At 60.8% G+C, this 16762-nt stretch overlaps 1 protein-coding gene across 2 annotated transcripts; it reads left to right on the forward strand.

Moving 5' to 3' along the window:
* Window positions 1–1806: 1806 nt before the first annotated feature.
* Window positions 1807–15260, forward strand: CRIP2 (cysteine rich protein 2). Of its 2 annotated transcripts, none has more exons than XM_062616246.1 (8): window positions 1807–1967; window positions 11145–11239; window positions 13188–13245; window positions 13702–13842; window positions 13971–14039; window positions 14465–14559; window positions 14825–14882; window positions 15003–15260. In XM_062616246.1, exons 1-8 carry the CDS (start codon window positions 1925–1927, stop codon window positions 15068–15070), a joined length of 627 nt encoding a protein of 208 aa, XP_062472230.1. In that variant the 5' UTR covers window positions 1807–1924; the 3' UTR covers window positions 15071–15260. The 2 variants fall into 2 exon arrangements, with proteins under 2 accessions (XP_062472230.1, XP_062472229.1); XM_062616245.1 differs by lacking the exon at window positions 1807–1967 and adding an exon at window positions 7179–7218.
* Window positions 15261–16762: the final 1502 nt, after the last annotated feature.

A 16762-nucleotide genomic window follows, 5' to 3' on the forward strand; every position in this document is an offset into this window, starting at 1 on the left:
CAGCAGCTGGGCAAGGAGTGACAGGGGCGCCTGGGTCCTTCCAAGGCAGCGGAGTGCGCGGCCCGTGCAGAAACCCGCTGTCAAGAATCCCCATCCCGTCTGACCGCAGTCACCCCGACCCATCCCGGAGCCCCGCGTTCCCTTCCCAAAGCTGCCGAGGCCGGACGGGCTCTTGGCAGCCGCGCCAGTTGCCGGCAGAGAAAGGAGGAATTATATGACAATGGCGGCAGAGGAGAGCCGGGCTGCCGGCCGATGAATAATGCAACAGCTTCGCTCTGCGGGAGCGGCAGATTCCCTGTTTCCCCGCACGGCCCGAGCCAAAGGGTGTCAGTGCAGGGTGCACCCCGGGAGCGCCCAGCCCAGGGCCCTGCACCCCGCTGGCCTCCCCCCCCCAGTGCCCCTCCCGTGCGCCAGCTGCCCGCAGCAGCCCCGTGGGACAGGACCCAGCCGGCCGAGCACGGGGTGGCTTCCTCGGGTGCAGGGCGCTGCACCCCGGCACGGGACAGGTTTGGGAGCGAGGAGGCTCCGTGCCGCCGCGGCTCCGCTCCACGGCTCCCGAGCATCCCTGTGCAGCGGAGGGAATTTTGACATGGCGTTTCCATGGCAACGAAGCAAAATGGCGCTGTGGCAAGGCAGCCTGCGCTCCGGGGCAGGGGATGGCGGGGAAGGGCTGAGGGTGCTGGAGCAGCTAGCGCGGCGCCTCACCCTGCAGAGGGGATGGGAGATGCCCGAGGCTCTCTGCTGGGGCTGGCCCTAGGACCAGCACCCTCAGTTTACGCCCCAGGCCACGGCATGCCTGCGATAGGCAGCACTGCCCCGTGATGCCATGCCATATCGTGCCATGCATGCCATGCTACCCTAGTACGTGCCTTGCTCTCTCCCCTCTACCGCCTGCCACCACCACTATCTCTGCTCTCCAGGGCCTCTTGCCCTCATCCCCCCACCAAGGTCTCCCATATCAGGCCTGTTGTCCTGGCTACTTAATCTGGGTTTCTCAGTTACCCCATCTGGAAAAAATGTGTCTAAGAATACCCAGTGCAGGCACGGTGCTTCCCAGAGCGGGGGGCTGCTGCCTGCCCCCTCCACACTGTGCTCAGCCCTGCACCCTTCATCCCACTTGGAGCACCATCCCACCAAACCAGCCACTGCACAGCCATGGCACTGGGGATGGGCTGCCAAGAGTGGCTGCTGTCAGGGTGCAGCCAAAGGTTTTTCAGCGAGTGTATCTGGTGCTGGGCTTCCTCAAACACTGCTCTGCTGCCCCAAAGGACCACAGCAAACGGCTGTATACCCTCCACAGCTGCAAAGCGCCTCACTGCACGTATGCAGAGATGGAAAGCATCCTCACTTTGACCAGACTGTGCGTGTGCAGAGATGGAAAGCATCCCCCCAGGTGCTCTCATGTCCCTAAAAGTGGTCAAGCTGTCTCCTGTCTCTTTTCTGCATGGGCTCTGGGGTCAGGGATTGTGGCAATGGGACCTGCTGGTTTCCTGAGTGGGTGCCAGCCCGCAGGTGGGTGCAGGACTCACCCAGGGATGGGAAAAGTGCCACCACTGCTCGGGTGTGCACTGGAAGGGACCGGGCACAGTGGCAAAACCCAGCAAGCCACAGTGCTTCATTGCGATGTTTTCCCCAGAATCACGAGCACCTGCATCCTTCGGGCTTTCGGAGATGGGAACAGGGGAGGGGAGGGAGGGAAAGTCTCCGCCGGTCGTGACTGTGCACCTGCTGCGCTCGCACAGCCCCGCGCCGAGCCGCGCTGTACCATACCGAGCCGGCCCCGGCAGACGCTCCGCTGGCAGCCCCGCCCCGGCTCCCCCCCCCGGGCGGCGGCGGGGCCAGTGGGCGGGGGCCGGGCGGAGCGGGGCTCACGGCTCTGCTCGGCTCGGCACCGCGCGGCTCGGCTCGGCTCCTCTCTCCCGCCATGGCATCCAAGTGCCCCAAGTGCGACAAGACCGTGTACTTCGGTGAGCGCATCCCCGGGGCCCGGCCCCGCATCCCCCTCTCCGAGCCGGGACGCATCCCCGGACCCCCCGCGCTGTCCCCGGTCCCCCATCCCGGAGCCGGCGCTCACCCCTGTCCGCTCTGCTCCAAACTCCGGTGCGCCCCCGGGTCCTCTGCTCCTTCCCGGCTCCGAGGTGTCTCCCCGGGTCCGCCGCCCCTGCGCGTCCCGGTCCCAGCGGCTTCCCCGGGGAGCCCAGCGGCCAGAGACCTGCCCGGTACCAGCTGCTTGTGCCCCCCGGCCAGAGGCCGCGGCCCCTCTGCTGAGCCCCCCGCCCCTTCCCCGAGCCGCCATCCTCGGGCTGTGCTGGGTGATGCTGCCGGCTCGCCCCGGGGCTGAGGACACGGCGGGGGGGCGGTGTCGGGGGGGGTCCGGGCCACCTTGCCCTGGTTCCTGCCCTGAGGAGGTGAAGCAGGGGGTGAGAAGCCCCGGTTGGGGTGTGTGCCCGCAGCCTGCTTTGGTGCTGGGGGGGCTCATGTCTCTTCTGCCTTGGGTCATAGGAGCACCCAGCCCATCTGACATGGATGGGGCGCTGGGCAAGGCGTCCCAGGAGGCGCGGGTCATGGTGGGGAGGAGCTGACGGTGGCAGGTGCAAACAAAACCTTCTCCCCGCCAATTCATTCCCATTCCCTGCGAACCTCTCTCGAGGTATGCTGTTCAACCCTTCCCATCGCGCCTCTCCCTAGCCCAGTGGGCGAGCTAATGAATGGTTTGGGGTTTCTACGGGACTTTTACAAACGCAGCGTCTGGGCTTAGAGGTCCATCCCGGCATGCCCCGGCGGGGTTTGAGCAGCAGTGAGTCCCTAAGGGCTCTGCCTGGGGTTGTGGCTGGTCAGGATCTCTGGGAACCAGGCATGGGGTGTCTGCCGTCGGGCATCCCGGGGTGAGAGCCGCCGCCCAGCTTGCAGAAAATGCCGGGGGCAAAGGTGGGATCAGGTCCCTGCCTTGATCCCCTCCCTCAGTGCCGCACTGCTGCTCCTTAGGGAGCCTGCCCCAGCACACTTCCCTCCGGCACGGTGGTGCCCAGCGGGAGCCCCCGAGGGAGCGACCTGATCCCCCGGTGCCGGAGTAGGCATCCTTCGGGGTTGGCACCCCCGGGGCTGCACTGTGGGCTCAGAGTGTCTCTGGGCACGGATCCATCACTCCAGCCCAAGCTGCCTCCTGGGACCTGTTGACCACGGGGTCCGGCTGCCCTAGCCTGGCACTGCCAGCCTGCACCCCTCCCTGCATGTCTCCCTTTGGTGCTTGGGGGTCCAGCCCCTGCTGCCTCAGCACGTTTGTTTGGTGGAGAAATACCAAAGGGTTCTGATGGTGCCTGAGCATTTGAGGCATTGGTGCTTTCATTCCTTTCCAGCCATCTCCAAGTAAACACAGAGAAATAGGAATCTGCTGTCTTCCTCCGTTAAATAAACCTTTTTGTGTGGGGGTGGGAAGGGCTCGGCCCCTTGGATGTCTTTCCTTGTGTGAATCTTTTCCTTTTTAAGCAGAAAATAGCGTGTCCGCCCAGCCAGCTGGGCACTGGCCCTGGGTCAGTCACTCAGGCCGGCCTGTGCCAGGAGGTGAGGCACCAGCAGTGCCTGTGCTTTCTCCCCATGTGCTGCGGGACTCGGTCTCTCAGTGATGTGGTGGTGGGGAGAGCAGAGCTGTACTCCACGTCCCCAGCTGTGTGCTGGCTCTCTCTTCCTGGGTCTGTTTCTGTAGATGCAGTGGTCCATGTCCAGGTCTGTGCTGCTCCTTGGCTTCCCTGTTCCCGCACCCCCCTCACTCCCCCACCCTGGGGCACTTTGCCCTGTGAGTAGGGGAGAGGCAGGTTCCCAGCAGTGGGGTAGCTGCAGCCCCCATCACACATCTCCCCGCAGGGACTGCGTGGTCCCCACTGCCCCTGAGAGAGACCAGGGGATGAATAGGAATGGGTCCAAGCCAGAAACTTCTCTGTGCTTGGAGCTGAGATAGGCTGGAGCGTGTCCTTGCTGACGTCTTGAGCTTTCCTGCCCAGGCTCTGTCAGATAAACATGGGTCCATTTATTTAATGCATAGAAACTGTGTGCAACCTCTGAGCTGTCTTTCCGGGGCATGGCTCCTGGGTTTCCTCCTGACAGGCCGCGTGGTTCGGTGGGAAGGGCAATGGGAGCACTGCGCCCGAGGTTTGGTAGCGCTTGTGAATTCCTTGGCTGGCCCAAAGCTTAGCAGGGAGGTGATTCATAAAGCCCCGCTTGTTCGGGAGCGCTCCTCGCCTGCGCTGAATGAACGCTGGCAACTCCGAGCTTCTCAAATGCCTGGGATTGCAGCCGTGGATCATGTGTGAGAAATGTCACCATGTCCCATTCCCGGCCCCGCGCAGTGTCCGACCAACACCAACCGTCCTGGGTACCGATGGAAAACTCATTTCCAGCCTGCCTGTTGCTTCATGCTCCCTGGAAAAATCCAGCGGGCTCCTCCCTGTGCGGTGGGGAGGATGTGGGCGTTTCCTGAGCTACAGAATGAGCTTTTTTGCTTTAAAAAGTGCAGGGAAATATAAAAATAGCTTGCTGGCTTTTTCTCTATTTTTTTGAAGGGAGGCCGAGGTCTGTGACATTGTTTCCAGGACCGGCTGGGGCTAACTTCCTTGCTCTGGGGACATTGAAGGGATGCAGTGAATGTTTAACTGGTGGAGCAGCACTACCAGGGGCTGTGGGGCCGGTTCCCATCCTGCGCTGGCAGGTGGCGGCGCATTGGATTTGGGTTATCTCTTGTGGCAGGAAGCGCCGGAGGGACCGGAGTCTCCTGAAACCAAACAGCCGCACGTTCCCCCAGCTCCCTTTTGCTCCATGAGCCTTAAATGAGTTTTGCAGGGCCACCGTGAGCCCTGGCCAAGCCTTTCCGCCACCCATCCTCTCTTCCCAGGGAAGTGTGGGGGATCATGGCGGCGGGGGGGTTTCCTGTTTTCACATCCCATCTCGAGGATGCGGCGAGCACACGTGCAGCGGGGCCTGCCAGCGAGCGGCTTGCAGAGAGCTCTCTGCACATGCCGGGGTGTCTGGGGGGCGGCAGGAGGTGCGGCACTGTTTGTTTTGGGAAGAGGTGTCCCAATAACACATGGGGATCACCCAGTAGCCCCAGGGCTTGTCACGGTGTGTCTGCAGCTGGAGCAGCAAAGCTCTTTGGGGACAATTTGCCGGTGGAGTGCTGAAGGGGCAGCAAGGACATGGACACGTTCAGCTGGGAAGCAAGGAGGGGCCAAGCTTAGTGTGCTCCTGGCCCCGCTGTCACACTGATGTCCTGAGAGTGCTGAAGGAGAGGGTTGCAGCAGCACACAGGGTGCTGTGGGGTGTGGGTGCTCTCCCTGCAGAGCTCTGCCCTGGCAGGTCAGTCCTGCAGAAATTCAAGCTGCAGAAGCCACGCTGCAATTAATAAGTAACTGCTGCCCTTGGCTCCGGGCACTGCCTGTTGGGAGACGGTGGCCAGGCAGAGAGGCAGGAGAGGCTTTATTCCTATTACAGCCATCCCTAACAAAGGAAGCAGCTCTTCAAGCGCAGCCATAGCATTCAGCACGTCAGTGTCGGAGCGGCCCCTGGCTTGTCAGCACAAAGGCTGGCCGGGCTCCCTGGGTAGCTGTCTGTTCCCGTATCTCGGGGCGGCTGCTCTTGGAGTGTGTGTGGACGTAGCAGAACGGGAACTAAAGATGCACCGGTTCCCTGCTTCCCACACCGGGCCCTGCCGGGGAGGGGATGCCTCTGTGGGAAGCTGTAGGATGGGCTGATTAGCATTAGCTTCTCCCTCAGGAAAATAGAGCTATAGAAAATTACCTGTGGGACGCTGGGGTGGGATGGGGTGAGGTCTCAGCTCCCTTGCTCTCACGCACACTCAGCTTTGCTGGAGCTGCTGATGCTCCTGCACTGTGTGGTGCTGGCATCTCGTGTGCATGTTGATGGGCAGATGCCTGCCTTGCAGGGAGCTGGATCTCGGCCGCTGTGGGACACAGGGATCCATGTAGATGTGCTTGCAAGGGTTGTACCAGGGGTTTGTGCTGGCCAGCTGGACACCCTGCTCTCCCCATGCCTGCGGGGAGCAGTGCTGCTCCTGGGGCTGAATGGGGCAGAGGCTTGGGTCTGGCAGACAGCTCTCTGCAAGCCTGGCTGGTCCTCGGTGACCCTGGTGTCTGGTTTATGGAGCTCTGCATCCACATTTCAGGTCTTGGGCAGAGCTCATTGTGTCCCTGCCCTCCCTCACTGTTCCTGGCAGGAGCACAGAGATTGGGAGAGGTGAGGTGATGGGATTAGAAAGGAAAGACAACGAAAGGCGGAGCACGAATGCACAAGTGACAGGTAATGGAAAATCTGTCACTGAAATGTTGCAATCAAATATAAGCCTGGAGCATGTGCTGTGGTGCCACTTGTGGCTGTGATGGGGTGGTGGTGCCCACTGCTCTAGTCAGTGTACTGGGTGGCCCTAAAGCAGCCAGGGAGGTGATGGTGGGGACAGGTCCTGGCATGCGGAGGGGAGAGCTCCCCCAGCAGCCTGTCATGCACTTGCTGTGGGGAGTGCCATGCTGTGGTCCCCAGGGAGGTCCCAAGCATCCTCTCCTGCTGCTGTCTCTCTTTACACTGTGTTGCCCAAAGCCCTGGGCCTACCCTGCTTGGGTCTGGTTGTGCCCTGCAGCTGTGGGGAGCCATCAGGGTGGGGAGCTGGAGGGACGCTTAGACAGGCATGGCTGCTGCAGCGGAGTCCTGCTCTTGCTGACATGGGCCAGGAAGCTGTCTGATCCTCCCAACAGCGCTGCTGGCCAGAGATTGTATCTCAGCATGCGGGAGGAGCACCCTATTCTGGACCAGCGATTACACAGGAAGGGGGTTTACTCGTGTGCAGCCCGTGCCCTGGCTCTCTGCTGGCTGCTTTGCTCCTCACCATGCAGCAGGGCAAGAAGAGGGCTGCAAGTTGCCTCGATTCCTGCTGCTGGCCAGGGGTCCTGCCTGCAATGTCTCACAGCAAGAAAGCAGCAGATTTCTAGGGCTCAGCCCTGGCTGAACCCAGTGCCTGGCAAGAAACACCACTGATCCTCTCCCAGCACAGCCACATTCAAGCTGCCTGGCCTCAGAGCTGATGGGATGCATCCCATGTGGGTGCTACTTGCTGAAGTACAGCAATCCTGTGGAAAATGGAGAGGGACTTGCTGGAGGCGGCCCTACGAGCGAGAGCAGGAGGTTGGAGGCCCATGGCCAAGAAAGTGCCTGCAGTAGGTGAGGTTCTGTCGGCAGAGAGGCAGGGAGCGGCGGGTGGATGGGAGCTGTGCCACGCGTTAGGGCTGCGGCTGGAAATCAAATAACTCTTGCTCGTGCCCGAGAGGTTCAGCTATGTGGGGCTTGGGTCCTGGGGAAGACCTCGCCTCTCTGCTCGGTTGCAAGGAAGGCCCTGGGAAACAGGACCCCCTGCCTGGGATATTCCTTGTCCCTGCTTTTCCTGCCCCGGCTGTGCTCCCTGGTGAGGCTGTACTGAGCTGGCTTTGTTGCACACTTGGAGGGAGCCCAGCAAGCGAGCAGCTTGGGGCCGAAGGGCTTGCCTTGCCTTGCTGTTGGGGAGCTAAATATATACGTCTTGGCCAAAAATCTCAGTGTGGTGTAACCGTCAGCACCGGCTGTGTGATGGGGAGAGGAGCTGCCTGGCTGTGCCTGAGGAGGGCAGGAGGGATAGTGTGGGGGATGTGGGAAGGCAGCACAGACCCTTTGCAGGGCACCAGCAAGCCACCTTGGATGATGGTACCACTGGACATGGCATGGCAGGAAATTCTCAACCCATCCATCTGTCTTTTCCATCTCCCAGCCACACTGCCGGCTGCCTGTGCTCTCGGCTTTGTTTCCAGCCATTTACCAGGCTCCTTTCCCTGTGCTCATCTCTCTTACTCATTCCTTTGTGCCTGTGATTGCTCTGAAGTGCATCTGCGGCCAGTCTGACAGCATCTCTGTCCTCTAGGGGTGCCTGTCGCTGGGTCCCTGTGGGGATTTGGCATCTTTATCTCCAGATATGGTTTCTTTAGCCCTTCCCCACATCCTCCCAGGGCTGCGGTGGAATGCATGGGGCAGAGCCCAGCCCTTTGCAGAGACGTGGCTGCAGCTACGCTTGCTTTTGCTGAATAAGCCTGTGGCTGGAAGCAGCACTGACGTCAGGCTGTGAAATACCTGTGCAAGGGCCTGGAGCTGGGAAGATGCACCCGCCTCTGGCCCATGCCAGCTGCCTTGCCCAGGCACGGTGGGTAATTGGCATGAGCCACGTTGTCTCTGAGGTGGGGCTGCTGTAGAGCTGGGGAGCAGGCAGCCTCGGCAGCCCCCTTGGGCACTTTCCTGCTCTGCCCTCTCATCTTACCTGGTGCTGATGATGTCCCTTGTTGGCGTGGGCTGCATGCCCTGCACGGTGCAAATCCACCCCATGGCTATGTCCTGTAGCTGCCTGTGTACCCGGCTGTGCCTCCACCTCTCCTCCACGGGGTCATTTCCCCTGCGGGGGAGGTTTATCACTGTGGTGCCCACCCACAGTGACACAGGTAACCCAGGGCAGGCAAACCCTGAGTTGTGCAAGTCTGTCAGAGGCCAAATTCCTGCAGCTGAGTACTCTGCCCTGTGCTGGGGGTGCTGCACGTCTGGTTTAAATTTGGCAGCCTTGAGGGGAGCACCTTGCTGTGGGCTGAATGTGTAGGTGCGGGATGCATCAAGTGGGGCAGGATGTGCCTGCTCTCGGTGCGATGCTGACTCGTTCCCTTCTTGGCATTGCTTAGCACAGTGAGGCATGGTGTTCAGTGGCAGAGTCTGGGTGCAGTGTGACATCTGGCCAAGCAAAGCTTGCTCTGGAGTCCCCTGCCATCCCCTGCTCCCTGCGCAGAGCTGGATGGAGCCCAGGTGCTGCTTCACTCCAGGCTGCAGTGCTGATGGTGTGGTGATCCCCTGGGGTATGTGGGTGTGGAGTGGGGCTCCCCTCAGCAGCCAGCCGGGGGTCTCTGCTGCAGTGGGAGGATGTCCAGAGATGTCTCCTCTGGAGCTGATGCAGTCATGGAGCAGATGTGGTCGGGTGACAGGAAATCTGGGAGCTGGTGCTTTCTCTTCGCAGTGATTTATGGGGCAGCACAGCCACGGGCAGGACGTCACTGCCCTGGAAATGGGCTGAGGTGGCTCCAAGCTACTTCCTCTGCTTAGGGCGAACAATGCTGCCTGGAAAGCCATCCCGGCTGTCCTGGCCCCAGCCGCATCCCCAGGGAGCCCTTGTTTGCAGCCAGAGGATGCCTGAGCAGCCTCTGCATGGCATTTCCACCCGCAGGCAGGGGGCATCCCAAACCACAGGGGCTGCCTCTGTGCCCCAGGAGCAGGATGATGCACAGGCCACCTCCTCCCTTCTGCTCTGTCCCCTGCCAGGGCCTGCAGATGCCAGCAAAGCTCTTATTCTGTGTGGCCTTGGCTGGAGTGCGTGTGTACGTTGTCAGGGAACAGCAGGGATTTACAGCTGCCTGAATTACTGGGGGGGGACAGGATGGGGATTTCATCTCGCGGGGGCAGGAGGAGATGGTGTGGGCTGTGGCCAGCTGTAATTGCAATGGCCTCTGGAAAACATCCGCCAGGAGTTTCCTCCTTGCTTTGTACCCGGGGCCATGGCATTGCTGGGTCAAGGTGCTGGGGGGAAGCTGGGGGTGATGCAGCCAAGGCGCAGCCTGCCTGTGCATCTGCTGTGACAAAGCCGAGAGCTCTGTCCCCAAGCCCCTGCCTCGGCTTTCAGCCCGTCATGCTCTGTTTCTCTCCCTGGTTGGGTGTTCTCTCCACGTGCTTGCTTGGGGATGCTCATGGGGCTCCTCCCTGCACCCTTGGTGCAATGGCTTCAGCTCTGTCCCCTTACTCTGCCCTCATCTGCCACTGGCCACCGCACTTTGCCCCGGGGTTGATTTTGTGGGTGGTGAGGGCAGTTGTTTCAGTTTGTCTTGGCCCTGTGGCATGCCCCGGATGCAGCTGTTTGCCTTGAGAGGAGGGTGGCTCTGGAAGCCAGGACCTGCCCTCGGGGAGCTCTTGACCCCCATTTTGACCTTCTGCAAGCAGGTGACATTTGCTGCAGTCCTCTGTGGGAAGAAGGGCTGGGAACCCCACCATCGCGGACGAGGTCTTGTGGAGTAGAGCTGGCTCTGGTTGCGCTTTTATTTGCTTGTTAAATATTTTATTTGGCCCTTCTGATTTAGTTTTACGGTGGCTTTAATAGGATCATGCTGTTTTCCAGCTGTCTTTGCACATGTATGTGGGAGAGGAAGGGGGAATAGGATCCAGTGGGGGGCACAGGGCAGCGGCCACCTCCCCCCCCAGGAGCTGAGGAGTGAAGGAACAGCAGGAGGCCAGGGATGCAGGATGAGTACTGGCAGCCTGTGCTACCTCCCAGGTGCTGCTGGAGATGTACAGCTTGGGGCCGGCCCGAGGAGGTGCCTTCTGTGTAACCGGTCTCAAAGCAGTTTCCTTCCATGAATTTTCCCACTGATGTTTTGAAACTGTTTTCAGTGCCGGCAGCGAGTTGCTCTGCAGGTTCATGGCACTCCAGGGCAACGCAGGAACGGTGCCTGCGCACCCGTCTGCACATCTTGCCTGCTCCTGGGCTGGGGAGCGCCCACACACCCAGAGACAGGTGTGTTCTGGGGCCAAACATCCATCCTTGGGGGCACTGGAGGCTGTCTGTGGTCCCCTCCTCCTGGCTGGATGCAGCCCTGGGAGCAGCACTGGAGGCGGCTCTGGCTGAGGGCTGGAACTGGGGGGAGGCTCCCTGGGGAGCCCAAGAGGCTGGGTGTGTGTGGGGAGGCATGACTAAATGGGTGGGGTGGGCATGGTAACACTAAATATTTGAATGGGAGCAGGGTCAGCCCGGGTAACGTGGTGAGTAAAAATAGATGTAGGGAGTAGAAAGGAAAATGCTACCGTTGCTGGATTGGCGCGTGGGAAAGAGCATCTGTGCAATGGCAGAACCGGCGCTGGGGGGGAAGGCAGAGGCTGGGGGGGTCCCATGCTCATGGCCTGAACAGTGCCCTCCCCCTGCAGCGTGGCTGATGCAGCTCCCCTCAAGCACAGCCTCCCGTGATACCTGGAGCTTGGTTTCCCCGAGGGCTTCAGCAGCAGCTGCGCGGCTGCTCACCACTCTCTCGTGTTCCCTGCAGCCGAGAAGGTGTCCTCCCTGGGCAAGGACTGGCACAAGTTCTGCCTGAAGTGTGAGCGCTGCAACAAGACCCTGACCCCAGGCGGGCACGCTGAGGTAAGAGCGGATGGGGTGGGTGGGATGGGGGAGCTGTGCTGCCGTGCAGGGTGGCCTGGTGGGCTGTCCAGCACCCCAGGGATAGCGAGTCCCAGGAATCTGGCAGGGCAGGTACCCGGTGCCATGCGGATGGGTTGTCCCTGCAGGACACAAGTCCAGGAGCACACACTGTGGCTTCAAGTGGTGCTGCTGCTGCTGCTGCGACACGTGGTGCTTGAGTTCTTGTGCACAGTCCTGGGCAAGCCACAGAGTGGTGCTGGCACCACGTGTTGTGGCCCAGCTGTGCCAACCTGGTGTGGGCTCACAGGCAGCCTGTGGCAGGGCATGCATGCCCTGGCAAGCACTTGAAGCTGCTCTGTGTACCAGGCAAGCTTGTTTGTGCATCGTGCTGACTTCAGTCATGCAGGAAGTAAGAGCCCGCACCGGAGTGTGGTTAAAAACACCAAAACTCGGGGATGCGGGGGTTGCTGTGGTGGTGCAAGCTCAGCACCGGTGCCCCAGGGCTTGTGCTGGAGTGCGATACCACCGCGGCTGCTCAGCGCTCAGGGTCGTGAGGGTGCCACGGCAGTGGTGGCAGGTGCTCGGCCCTGGGAGCAACTGTGTTTTTGTTGTGCGATGCCCCAGCGTGACATGCGGTGCCCTGGGTTTAGCGCAGTGCCTGTCATGCCAGCGTGTCACCAGCTCTTTAGCAGGGTTTTAGCAAGCAGCACAGCTGGGAGCAGGCAGCAGGGACAGCAGCAGCTCTGGGGGCGCGGGCCCGTCCTGCGGGAAGGACGATGGGGCTACACGGGTGGCTCTGTGCTTCGGGCTGGGTTAACCCCGGGGGATTTGCTGTTTCTCCATATAAGGCCAGATTCTGGTGCCGTGGGGATGGCAGCCAAGCCCCCACCAACTGTGCCAGAAGCAGGATTTGGCCCTTCCCTGCCCTTTCTCCCTCCTTTCAAGCCAGTGTGTCCGGCCGGGTTGGAGAGGTGTCGCAGGGAGACCAGCTAAATGTTTACCTCCCCCCGGCATGGTAACTCAGCAAGCACACTGATGTTTATGCCGGGCGATGTTTAACAGCTGCCTGCTGGCAGCCCGCTGCCTGCCCACTCCCCAGCCTTGCCCTGTCTGCTCTTAGCCCTTGCCTTTGGCATGGCACCGCTTGGGGAGGCGAGGAAAGGGACATGGCTTCTGCTCAGCTACCGCCCTGCTGCTTTGCACAAGGCATCCCTGCCTGCAGCAGAGGGGATGGAGCACAGGACAGGAAGCAGGGCTGAGATGCTGAATGGAGCCGAGCAGGCAATGGGGTAGGTTCTTGCCTGGGTCCCAGTGGCTTTTCCACACGGGGCGGTGTGTGTGGTAGCCCTGCTGGCCCCCTGCCCTAGCTACAAAGGCTCTTTCTTTTCTCTTGGACTTGGTTCCTGTTAGCCCATGAGGAATGCCTACAGGGAGCTCTGGGGCTTATCGCCTGCTTCATGCCTTCCTGTGATAAATCGGCCCCGCTGATAGTGTGGCTGATAGTGGCTGGGCTGGGAGCAGTGCCTGCATGGGGCCTCTGATCTCAGACCAAGGTGAGGGGGAGGCAGATTTTGGTGGTAACCATGGTGCTCTATGTGCCTAATAACGGCCTGGGTGCACACAGGATGCTTAACTGGCAAAGCAGTGCCTTACTGAGTGGCACACGGCCAGGTTGAGGCTTGGAGATACCTCTCAGCTGAAGTGGTGCAGGGTGCTGGTGTTCCAGCCCCGCTGTGTGGCATGTGCAGAACAGCCAAAGTGTCTGATCCAGGCAGAATCCTTGAGTGCTCATGTTGGGTTAGCCTGTCACTGGCAGACCCACAGGCTGGGTGCATTTTGGGGTGTAGGCACAGCCATGGTGGTCTCTGAATACCAGTGGGGATGGAAGTGATCCCGAGAGAACCATGCTCACCACTCAGCACTCTAACACTACCCTCTCTCTCCCCAGCATGATGGGAAGCCCTTCTGCCACAAGCCCTGCTACGCCACACTGTTTGGGCCCAAAGGTAGGTCCATGCTCTCCACATGTGTCTATGGCCAGGGCCGCAGGAAGGACCAGGTCCCCTCATCCCTGATGGTGGGGAGCTGTGGCCTTGAAAATACCCCTGGAGCCAGGCTAGCATGGGCTGAGCATCAAGCCAGCACTTGCAGTCCCAGCCCTGACATCCCCTTGTGCAGAGGGAGAGCGGCTTGAGGGAGGGATCCGTCCTGACAGCTGTCCCTTTTTTTTATATATTTATAAGCCAAAATCCAATTCAAACAGAAGGTGGAGTTGCTCTCCCATCCCAGATGTGGCTGGAGAAAGCCAAGCCAGGCCAAAGCAGGCTGGGCTGACATGCAGCAGTGTTTGCAGTGACCCTGTGGCTCAGTGGTACTGGGGGAGGTGGGACAGAGGGCTGGGGGGAGGATGGAGACTCCCAAGTGCTCCCAGACCACAGCAGCCTTTCTCTGCCCCTCTGCAGGGGTGAACATTGGTGGTGCTGGGTCCTACATCTATGAGAAGCCGCAGATCGAGGGGCAGACTGCGCCGGGACCCATCGAGCACCCAGTGAAAGTGGAGGAGAGGAAGGTGAATGCTGCACCTCCCAAGGGGCCCAGCAAAGGTGAGGGGGAGGCAGGATGGGCAGTGTTGGTGTTCAGTGTTTGCTGATGCTGTGGGGGTCCTCCGCACGCATGTGTCCTGGCTGAGATGTCCCTCCACTTCCCATGCCCATGCTCTGTCTCCTTCCAGCTTCCAGTGTCACCACCTTCACTGGGGAGCCCAACATGTGCCCGCGCTGCGGCAAGAGAGTCTACTTTGGTAAGGTGCTGAGTGGGCAGTGGGTACATGTCCAGAATGGTATGGTCCCGTGGTGCTGGGTCTCCATGCAGGACTTCTGGGGCATGTAGAGAGGCTGGGAGGGAGTTTTGGCTCAGAGATGGGGTTGGAGGCACAGAGGCATGTGCCCTCGGAGCCTGCAGGAATGGGTCCTCTTGGAGGAGCTCCTGGGTGCAGGGCTTCATCTGCACCATGTCCCCTGCTTTCACCTCCCAGGTGGGTGGTGTGGTCTTAGTAGCCACCCTCTGTCACCTGCAGGGCAGCAGAGGGGTGGGAGAAACGTGGGGGGCTGGAGTGGACAGGGCTGTCTCAGGATTTTATATGCAGAGGTGCTGTCCCTGCGGGGGTGTTTCCCCTCAGCATGTGTGCACATGGAGCGTGACCCTCCCTCCTTGTCCCCACTGTAGCGGAGAAGGTGACTTCACTGGGGAAGGACTGGCACCGTCCCTGCCTACGCTGTGAGCGCTGCAGCAAGACGCTGACCCCGGGAGGCCATGCCGAGGTGAGGATGTCCTGGCCCTGAGAGCCCGGGCAGCGTGTGTGGGGGATGCCATGGGGCATGGCTGAGCTGTGCTGTGCTGCACTGATGGGACAGGCCCCGCCTTTGCAAGAGGGTAGGGCAGGGCTGGCAGAAGCAGCCCCTGCAGCCTCGGGGGGGGGGGGGGGGTAGGGGTGCTGGGGTACAAGCCAGGACGACATGTCCTGGGGACTGGCCTTTCCCTGGCCCCCCACCCCAGACGACATGCTCCTCTCTCTGCCCTGCACAGCATGATGGACAGCCGTACTGCCACAAGCCCTGCTACGGGATCCTCTTTGGGCCAAAGGGTGAGTGCCTGGGGACATGTGGGATAGGGAGCTTGATGCTCATGCACAGAGGGGACGTCTCCTTGGAGCGTGCCACCCTCCTGTTCAGGTCCTCACCCTCCTGCATCTCCCCCTGTGCAGGTGTGAACACCGGAGGTGTGGGAAGCTACATTTACGACAAAGACCCTGAGGCGAAGAACCAGCCCTAGATGGCGTCCCCCTGCCCACCCGCCTGCTCTGTGCCCCTGTACTAACCTCCTGCTCGCAGACGGAGCAGACCCTCGCCAGGCTGGCCACAGAGCTGTGCTCTCTCTGCTGTCTCTACTCAGGGCAGGACAGCCCTGCCCCCGGGTTATATATCATAGTCTCTAATATAAGCTTCAGTGTTTAAACGTAGAAGGTATCTCTGATGGTTCCCAATGCGCTCTGCCCTCCTCAACCTTCCCACCAGTCCCTGAGTGCAGGAGGCACTGGGGGTGTGTGGGAATGTCACCATGTGCAGGGGGGGTGGTGGGTGGCACCTGAAGGGCTGAGAGTGGGAGAAGGTGGTGGCTCAAGTCCCACCATGGGAGGGTGATAGAGCAGGGAAGGTGTCCCGCAGCACTTGGGAAAGTTGGTGGTTGGGGCACGCAGTCCCATTCCCTGCTAGCTGCTGGGGAAATGCATGTTGCTGAGGGCTCTGGTCCATCTGGCAGTGCGATCCTTCTCCTGGCACCTCCCAGGCTCCATGCCCTGGTTCTCACTCTTCCCGGTACCTGTCACCAACCCCAGCTGCCATTGGGGTTGCAGGGTCTGGCACCTCCCTGTATCCCCATCCTTGCACCCTCAGGGCATCCCTGTACATCCACTCAGGCAGGTGCCCAGCCTGGCCTGCCAGTTAGCTTGGGCTGGTGGCCCCCAGCCTGGTCCCGTGCTGGGAGAGCACCTGGTGGCTGCAGCCCTGGGGCAGTGGGCTGCTCCCTGCCTTTGGAGGGCAAAGCGCATTGGGCTGGTGGCTCGGCAACGAGATTCCCACCTGCTCCACAGAGCTGGAGTTTTCTCATTGTTGTTGTTTATTTATAAGCATCTGTAACTGTGCCCCTCGCTTTGGAGAATGACACGTGCCTCCTGTCTCACCCGTGCCCCCTGTGCACACCCAGCCCCACTGCTGCCCAGGAGGCTGGGGAGGGGGCTGGTGCAGGGAACCCACCAGGGCATGAGCCCTGGGGTGCCAGCACCCTGCTTTCTCAGGCCTTCCTGTGCTGCCATGGGGCTGACTTTTGTTATTTGCTGACAATAAAGGTTTTGAGAGATGTGTTGTGAGGCTCAGCTCTGGGTGGAGGTGGGGAAGCTGTGTGTGCCACGCAGCAGCCTTAGCCCCAGCTGAGCCCAAGCTGCCCAGGCCAGACTGCTATTGGTGCAGCACAACCCATGGCTGCTCTCTGGGCTGTGAGCAGGATGGGCTTGTAGGAGGCTGTGCTGGGCCTGTGGCTGGGATGGCATCCTCCCTGGCTTTGCAGGGTGAAAAGATAACAGAGAGACGTGATGTAGCAGGTGACACTTTTACCCCAGACCAGGTTTGTTGAGCAGGTGCAGTGCCTGACCAGGCCTGCAGAGGGAAAGCCCAGCCCAGAGGCAGAGGGACAGGAATGCAGTGTGGAGGCATGAAGCACTCCCCCTAACCCCTTGGAGCTGCCACATCCCCAGCCAGATACCAACCTGGCTGCCAAGCCTGGTTTTAGACATCCAGCTATTCCCCCTAGGAGCTCTGTGTCTGGAAAACAAGGCACAGAGGCTGGGGCTGCCAAGGCAAACACTGGCTCTGGGAACCGTTGCTCCAGCTCATCCCTTCTGGCAGGTTCTTGCAAGAGCCCCGCTGGGCTGGCTGTGCCCCCAGGGATGCAGGCACTCCACCGGTCCCA

The sequence above is a fragment of the Pezoporus occidentalis genome, unplaced genomic scaffold, assembly GCF_034315485.1.
Source record: "Pezoporus occidentalis ecotype Australia unplaced genomic scaffold, CSIRO_AGI_Poc_V1 ctg189, whole genome shotgun sequence".
Lineage (NCBI taxonomy): Eukaryota > Metazoa > Chordata > Aves > Psittaciformes > Psittacidae > Pezoporus > Pezoporus occidentalis.

Excerpts from the sequence above, each read along its gene's own strand:
- CRIP2 (XM_062616246.1), top strand. The coding sequence starts at position 1,925 with ATGGCATCCAAGTGCCCCAAGTGCGACAAGACCGTGTACTTCG. Across the intron at positions 11,240-13,187 it reads CCCCAGGCGGGCACGCTGAG|CATGATGGGAAGCCCTTCTG; the intron begins GTAAGAGCGGAT and ends CTCTCTCCCCAG. Across the intron at positions 14,040-14,464 it reads CGGCAAGAGAGTCTACTTTG|CGGAGAAGGTGACTTCACTG; the intron begins GTAAGGTGCTGA and ends TCCCCACTGTAG.